General features: G+C 43.1%; 1 protein-coding gene across 1 annotated transcript in view; it reads left to right on the top strand.

Moving 5' to 3' along the window:
* The window catches only part of Frem1 (FRAS1 related extracellular matrix 1), a 152,423-nt gene that overhangs the window by 56,308 nt on the left and 87,319 nt on the right, over window positions 1-8,796 (top strand). Inside the window, exons 12-14 of the mRNA XM_005352752.3 lie at window positions 1,149-1,239; window positions 2,451-2,618; window positions 5,886-6,094. Coding sequence (XP_005352809.1) covers window positions 1,149-1,239; window positions 2,451-2,618; window positions 5,886-6,094 — 468 coding nt within the window. The remainder of the gene's footprint in view (window positions 1-1,148; window positions 1,240-2,450; window positions 2,619-5,885; window positions 6,095-8,796) is intronic.

Here is an 8,796-nt window from a genome sequence, read left to right as displayed (position 1 = left end):
GTGTCACTGTGTGTAAAGCTCCTGTCTGTTGCACTGGTTCTAAGTGTGTCACTGTGTGGCAGTGTGACTCAGTTCTCCGCTGGTCAGACTTGAACTTACATCCAATTCACTTTTATCACAAATTTGTCCTGACCTTCACTGAGTGACAGCTAGTGACTGTCATACAGCTTGTACTTTTCAGCACAGTGAAACTTAAGCAAAACATTCAAAATCCCATTTCTCTAAGGTGAATTCTTATTTTTTTAATGTTTATTGAAGTCTGCAAAGTATTATTTTTAGATACGGCAGATTACTTGGTATTCATATTTTATGATATCAATTCAAAACAGTAGCATAACTATCCCTTAGGTTTTCTTATGACCAGTGAGAAAACCCTTGGGATGAGACAAATGATTCATTTTCACCATGACACAGCAAAAAAAACCTTTGTTTACTCATGCTGAGGGTGGCATAGGAGATGCTGGACTTCAGGTTACAAGCCTCCAACATACAGAGTCTAAAAAAGATAGACCATCTGCTTTTGCCCCACAATGAGGTGTTTTTAAAAAGCTGGTTGTGGTGTAGTGGTCCCTGTAACTGTCATGGAAGTCAGGAAAACAAACCATGAAGAGGTGAGAACAACTTAGTCAGTCTAGATCAAACTTCTGGAGAGTCTGTGCCGAGTGGTTTTCTGCCAGCATATTTAAGCACGGTTCAATTTGGGGGAAAGTTTTCTGGTGTAATACAATCCCTGGGGCACAAAGATGCATAATTACATCAGAACTCATGTTGTCTCTTCCAAGAAGATGAAGTCTGGAGATAGGCTACCTACATCAGCTAAAGGGCCTAGGGATGGTCCTGGTCAGGCAGACAGCACAGAGATCATTTGGACTGTTAGCCATGTCTGGTCCTGGTTGTAGGAACTTGTTATGGCCTGGCCCTTCAGATAACACAGATCACTAGGCTGTTAAGCACCTACGAGTTCCAGCCTTATGGATGGAAAAATAGGTTATCCGTCCTTTTCTTTGAGAGGACAGTGCTACATGTTTAACATTCCTGGTTTCTCTGGTGGTCTTTGGGTGCAAGGACCTTTGTGCCCCAACAAAGGGTGATTTTATTTTATTTTTCTTAGCTGGAAAATAAGCTGATGTGGTCTGTATTTTTCTTAGACACTTGGATGCCGGGAAGTTATTCATGGTGGACAGCATACCAAAGCTAACCAAAAACCCTACAGCCCTGGGGCTGCGGTCATTTACTCAGGTATGAGAATTTGTAAAAACGTTGGCCAACAAAATATGCAACGTATCTGCTGAGAAGGTGTGGCTTGCCCAGTGTTGGGACTGAGATGCTAGCCAGTCTCTTCTCCCACAGTGCCTTGTGCATGAACACTTCTGATAAACATGTGATATCTGCTTGGAAGGCTTTTGCTAAACCGAATGTAATGACAAACCTTGCTATAAATCCGCACGGCCTTTGGCATCATCATTTTGGCAGTGGCTGGGCGCTGGTTTCAGCCCCATGTCTGTGTTTTCATTCTACCAGCTGTAGGTCATGCATCCTTCTACTGTCTTGTTATCATAAGAAACTACCACACATTTTGTAGTTCAAAAAAGAGCCCTGTTTTCCTGTACTTCCTGAAGCTAGAAGTGTTGAGATCGTGGCATTGGCAGGTGTGGTCTCTCAGCCCTGCAGGCCGTTCTTCCTCCTGGCTCATGAGCATCTGGTGCTTTGTTTAGCAGTCTTTGGTATCCCTTGGCGTGAAAATGCTTCATCTTCAGCTTTGTTTTCTGTCAATCATGTCTGCCCCCATTGGTCTCTTCCTGTTACAAGGAGACCAGTTCTATAGGCTTGAGGACCTATGCTACTCAAGTATTTCTACTACGAACTTCTGAAATGGCTCGATTTCTAGATGAATTCACATTCTAAGGTTTTAAGGAACTTCAGTATGTAATTTTACGGGGTTGTAGCCTATCCCATAATACTTGCCACTCTCCTAAATCCTTCCTACCCCTCTGCTCACTCTTGTCAACTCTCCTCTGAAGACCCCAGGGAGGGTCTGGTATCAGACATCTGTGGTTTGGGGCTGATTATGTCTGATTTCTTAATAGTTCGAAGCTGTAAATGTGCTAAGTGCTACTGTTTTGATAACTTTACTAACAAGGAAGCAGAGGCCTTGCAGGCTTACACAGTTTGTGTCAGAACAGCGACTGCATAGAGGGACGGAGGAAAGTCTGTGTGCCTTTTGCAGAGTTGGTTGGGCTCCATCATTTGACATACTGCCTGACTTCGTCAGTCTTCCTCTCGTGTGTCAGCAATGTGGTTTACAAAGGAGAATCTTGGGAATCTTTCCATTCATGCTGATACTTACTGTGCTCCTTATCAGTGATCACACAGTGGTCTCAGACTTAGGTTACTAAAGGACTCCGATCTCCGCAAACCAATGCCTATGTCTGTCTCCATTTGCTTCCCAGCACGCTGTGAACCATATGAAAGTGGCCTACATGCCACCCATGCAAGATATAGGTCCCATCCCTCGACATGTGCAGTTCACAGTGTCTGTCAGGAACCAGCGTGGAGGCACCTTGCACGGAATCTGCTTCAACATCACGATTCTCCCAGTGGACAATCAGGTTCCTGAGGTATGCCGTGTTTGATATGGAGGGCCAAAAGGAGGGAGAGAAAGAAGAGTAATGTTTTAATTTCCCTGCTGCAGTATAGAAAATGAGTAGGGGTGGGGGTGGGTGGGAGACTCTACTTCCCGTGGAGCTTCCTATCTGAAAGGTGAGAATTTTTCTATGTTGAGTTTGGCATTGTTTTCAAAGCCTTATCAACATCTCTTTCATTCTGCGGAGCGCCCCTTGTTGATCAGGGGAAGGAGATTAAATGATGGGTCTCTTAGCAACCAGAAGAACCTATTTGCTCTCACCACAGGCCAGCTATGCTGCTGTGTGATCCAAAGAAGCTTTTTAATTTTCCAAAATGAATTAGGATGGACCCTTCCGTTTTACCTCCTGTCACTGCTCCATGTTTAGGGAAGTCTGAAGGGGCCTGAGTTTTTCTTTAAAACCAAACTACAAAGGCATTGCTGCCTGCCATGTCTTCTCTCTGAGGCTGGTTTGCTTTGAGAATTTTTTTTCTGGGTCACCCCTCCCCCCCAGATTACCATACTTGATTAGTGTGACTATTATTGGGATTATTTTTTTACCCTTAAAAATGGAAAGACAAAGGAATATTATCTCCCATTTGTTATAGACCAAAAAGCCCTAGACCTTCCCAGCTTGGTGACTTCCCCAGGCATCTAACTACATGAATATGGCCAGTCCTGATGTTTTCTTTTCTGGTGACTCATGACAGCTGCACCTGCCTCGGGTCAGCGAACAGATTTCTTACCGGAAGGTCCAAGGGAAGACACTTACTCAACATGCGGAGATGGCTCAGTGGCTCTAAGTATTTTTATTAATTATTAATTTTATAATATTATTTTAATCCTTTAAGTTGTGAAGTTGCAAACTTCAAGGGACAGAAGATTTCCTAACAAGGCTGGCTTGGGGTTTCTCTAGAAAATATAGAGCCCTACTAGCACTGAGCCCGCAGACAGCGTGGCTGCTGGGCGGGATGAGCGTCCATTTTCAGAGTCCCCACAACACACTGCGCTCACTTATGTCAGCGGCCCAGTCTCTCAAGCTGGCGAGCTTGCAATCTGTGGCTGAAGAAGTGTTGACAGCTCTTCAACCAGAAGGCATCTGCACCAACTCCATCTGGGCCCTCTTCCCCGCTGAAGACCTGGCCTAGTGCTGGTGGTGAATATAAGTCCGAACGGCTATCGAGTGAACCTGATTCGATTTGTTAGGCCACCCTTGTCCATGTATGAAATTTAGATCCCCAACAGAAGCCTCCCCTTCAAAACTTGTTGAAAAGTCTTCTTTTATGCAAAAAATAAAAACAAAATCCCCTCTAAGCTTGGAGAAGGATGATCTGTGTGCAGGTAATCTTGGAGCGGATGGAAGAGTTATCTTCATTTGATTTTTTTTTTGGTTTTTTTTTTTTTTTGGCCCTAAAGAAGATGAAATAGCGAGAACTCAGGGCTACAGCAGATATTGATTTCTCTCTTTGTTTATGAGCTAAGGACAAATGAAACAGTAGTTCAAAGAACTGAGAATATTTGAAATTGAATTGGTTCTTGTACGATATGAAATTGAGTTGAGTGATAATCATTAGTGCATGTTGACACCATGCAACCCTGGGCCCCCCTAAGTGTTACTCATGAACCCTCAGGATTTTAAGGGTTGAACTTGCTTTAAAAGAAATATTTTGAAAATCACCTTATGTAGTAAAGCGTATTTTATGCAGTGTTCCTTATTTGGGAGACTAACTTGGTTCACTGAGAAAATAGGTCTCGTGTGCATGGCCGTTGGTGCATGTTCCCTCTGGAAAGGGTCCCGTTCTTCCTTCTGCTCATCGTGAAGATGGAGGTGTTGCAAATCAGCGGGAAGCATTTAGGAAGGACTGTTGGGGTGGGCGGCAGAGAGGGAAGTCAATTATTCTTGCGTTTTCCTTTGCTGGTGGTAGTTTACTAAAAATGAAGGCAGCCACATTCTAGTTAGAGTCTTCTTTCCATGACCCAGGGTGCTGCCCTGGAGATGGGCACGAGTGTCTCTGATGGCTCTGGAATGATTGACTTCCCTCATTCTGTGTCCCATTGATCAGCAGGGGAGGATGTATGCAGGGTGGAGGCTGTGACCTCATCTTGCTGAGAAAGGCGATTCTTTGTGTAAGAGTTGTCCTTGTATGGAAGTGTGCTTGCCATGGGCCTTCTGTGAGGAACCGTCAGAGCCCACGATTTAAAGTGCAAAAACTATCTGCTGTCTTTTCTTTCTACGTAGCAATATTAATTTTGAAAGCTGTTGTGCTAAGTAAACTCTATAGGGTTTTCTGCTATAGTCTCTGAGCCTGGAGCACATGTGCATACCTTGCAAATGTAGTGAATACACTGTAGATCACAGTTTTCTACACTTGTTTAATCACAGAACAGGTCTTGCCCACTTTTAGTGTGGTAATAAAATATACGAAGCTGCTCCATCGAACTTGCTTTGTGCCTATGATTTAATTGTTAGTCAGGTGAACACTGGGGTTTTTGCTTTGTTTTGTATTGAAATCGTCCCTATGGTTTTTAATATTTAAGTCTAATGTTTGAATAAATCTATTTCCCCTGGAATTGTAACCTTCTTGTCTTCAGTTTCCCTGTCCCTGCTCTGTCTCCAAAACACACAATGGCGTTTCCATCAACCTCCCAAGTCTTAAAGAATTTTGGGGGCAGTGGTTCTCAACTCTCTAATGCTGTGACCCTTTAATACAGTTCCTCATGTTGTGGTGACCCCCAAACATAAAATTATTTTCATTGCCGCTTCATGACTGTAAATTTGCTACTGTTATGAATCAGAATGTAAACATCTGATATGCAGGATATCTGACCCCTGTGAAAGGGTTGTTTGACCCTAAAGGGGTCTCAGCCCACATGTTGAGAACCACGGTTTTAGGGTTTAAAAAAAGAGGTGGACCCTTTCCTTCATGGGGATTTGGCAAAGGCTGTGGGACGATGGTAGGAGTTTTTCTCTCAGTTCATACTGCAGCAGCCTCCCCTTTGCTGGCCCTGCTGCCCAGGCTCTCGTGCTTTCAAATTGGGGTCTGGTTTTGTGTCTTTGTATGTATCAAAACTTGGAACTGAAAATATGCAAATAAAATATTTTTCAGACAGATTATTTAGCTCTACCTTATCACCTTATAAACAGTCTCAAAAGGTTAATTGATGTTTGGGAATGGTTCTGGAAGTTTTCTAGGGATCTGAGGACCTTATGTTCAACAGCATCTTATTGAACAAAGCCTTATATGTTCTTCCTTTTCTCAAGGTATTCACCAACACCCTGAGAGTGGCCGAGGGTGGTCAGTGCACCGTCAGCACAGAGAACATTCTGGTTTCTGATGTGGACACTCCACTGGACAGCATCTGCCTCTCTCTTCGGAAGATGCCTCTCCATGGCAGGGTAGAGCTGAATGGGTTTTCCCTTAACCCAAGAGACACATTTTCATGGAAGGACCTCATTACCTTAAAAGTTAGGTTAGAAAATTTTATGGTTTTTGGTTTTTTTCTTTTTATGCATTGGCTCTCTGTCCAGACCAACTGTGAAGCGCAGTGCTGAGAAAGAAACCTGTCCAACTCTTTCCAAACAATACGCCACTTCATATTGTTAATGCTCAATTGAAAATTAGAGAAGTAGAAAAGAATAATTTTCTTCCAGACATTTTCTTTCTCTCTGGCTTACTATAGCAGAGGGAGTGAGTTTATGAATATTTGTGCAACAAAAATTAATTACCATGAATTGTCATTTTGCCACAAATGCACATATCACAAACCCAGTAGAGACTAAAGTAATCTGTGCAGTTAATTGAAGTTGGCTCTTAGAAGAGGCAGTTTCATAGCCTTGGAAGTGCAGGGGTATGGTAGCCTACGCCTCTAATCCCAAGGCTTGGGATGCTGAGCCAGGGGGATTGGGAGTTCAAGGCCAGCCTGGTAAGAACAGAGGGTGGGAGGAATGGGGCAGTGATGGCTAGCTTTGTCCACCCACGTTTTAAGGATAAGCTTTTATTTCATTCTACTGGGCACAGGTTTGCAGGTCAACAGGTAGAGCCTGCTGGTGGGAAGGCCGTGGTTCTGGACTCAAGTCACTGAGAGCAATGGGTGGAGAAATCCTCACAGCAGCTCCCATTGGAGATCTTCCCTTTCTCTTCTAATATAGTTGTGAAAAACCTTTTCACAAAATCAAGTGAGACATCTCTGGAGAACATTGCAAGTTACTTAAAAGTAATGATCAGGGAGACAGGCAGACTAATTTTCCACTTACCAAATCTGACAAATGGAGACCTCACCCTTTGTTAGTGAAGTGTGGTAGGAGGTGTTTGTCTTCAAGATGTTTAGTTTTGAGCCAAGAAGGTCACTAGGGATCGAAAACTGCATACGAGGTCACTCAAACCTTTACAGCCCAGTTAGATCAGACTTAGAATCTTTTCTGGCCCCTTTCGGTATTCACCTATTCCCTGTATAGTTTCCTGTTTTGACCAGGTGTGGTGGTACAGGCCTTTAATCCTAGCACTAGTGATGCAGAGGCAGGTGGATGCCTGAGAGTTTGAGGCCAGCCTGATCTGCAAAGTGAGTTCTATAGCAGCCAATGCTGTTACACAAAGAAACCCTGTCTCAGAAAAACCACACACACACACAAAAGATGTTTCTGTTAAGCTTCTAGCTTGGATCCTAAAATCTCATCTCCTATCTATGTGTTAAGACTTTTGTGTAGGCAGTGCTGGGACGAATGGTGGACAGAAAAAAGTAGAAATATTTTCTGGAATTCTATGCATTGTCGCCTTTCTAGAGAACTTCAGTTAAGTCTTTTTGAGTTATTTAACCCGAGTCATCAAGACTGACGCAGTACATCATTCTGTTCTCACGCAGAACTAGACACGAAGATGCTGACGCATCTGTGAATGTTTTCAGGAGTTGGGTTTTAAGGATCTGCTTGGCTCCACTGTCTGGCTTTACATGGGTGCATTCCCAGATACCCTTAGCTTTTTTAGGGATAGCAGCATTGTGAAACGGATCAGCACACTGCAACTCATAATTATTTTTGGTGGAAGCAGTAAGAGGCACGGGAAGACACAGCATAGAAAGCAGTGTGCTTGAGAGACAGGGGAGTAACCGAGTATAAGCCTTTCCTGTTATCAGGACTGAATCCATTATCACCCTAGTGGTGACCCATCTTGAATAAAATATAGTCCTTTTTGGCCATGTAACTATATCATATAGGTTCAATATACTATACTGTTTTGTTGAATCTTTTATTTTTGATTCCTAGGGGTATAATTCTATTTGTTAGTATGAACAAATCATTGGTGTGATTTAACAAAAAAAGACTCAGTTAAATCAAGAGTTACTTAGAATTAACTGACTGTCACTGTCACATAGAAAGTGTTTGAAAGGCCTAGAGTTAAACAATTTCTTTTTTAAAAAAATGGCTGAGAATGAAGAGGAAGCTAGGGCCAAGGTTAGAACAGCAACAACCAAAAAGGTCTTTTTAAACCTGGGGAGATGTGTAGATGGAACACGGAATATGGTGGAGGGGGCCATACCTAGCCCATAGATCAAGACGTTCAACAGGAGTGGAAGAGCTCAGAGCACAGGGATCTGGGGGTGTTCTGCTTCGTCTCGGGGTCACGCTGGCTCCAGTCAGCCATGCTCTGCTGTTGCATAGCTACCAGGCCAAGGACTTCCTTCTGTTACAGAGGCCACTGGAGGACTGCTTTCTGAAATCTATTCTCAAGATTATTTTTAATTACGTGTGTGTGTTTTCATGAACGCATGCACATACACATGCACATATGTGGATATGTTCGTGTGAATGCAGGCACCTATGGAGGCCAGAGACCACAGAGACCCCGGAGCTGGAGTTACAGGTGGCTGTGAGCTGCCTAACAAGGGTGTTGGGAGCTGACCTGAGGTTTTGTGTAAGAACAGACCAGGATTTTAACTTTAAGCTGTTTTTCTTGCTTCCAAAGGGTTGTTTTTGTTTGTTTGTTTTTGTTTTTGTTTTGGGGAAAAATTACCAATGCACACACAATGTTTTCCCAGGTATTTAGGGATAATGGGTGGTTACGTATCTTCTCATTTATAGTTATACTGCTTTTTTTCTTATTTGCTCATTTAAATAATTCCTTATTTACTGAAGTCATGGCCAAGGTAATGGAGGAGTGTAGCACGATTATTAAAAA

This window comes from Microtus ochrogaster, chromosome 10, assembly GCF_000317375.1.
Source record: "Microtus ochrogaster isolate Prairie Vole_2 chromosome 10, MicOch1.0, whole genome shotgun sequence".
In the NCBI taxonomy this organism is placed as follows: domain Eukaryota; kingdom Metazoa; phylum Chordata; class Mammalia; order Rodentia; family Cricetidae; genus Microtus; species Microtus ochrogaster.
This window is presented reverse-complemented; position numbering and strand designations above follow the sequence as displayed.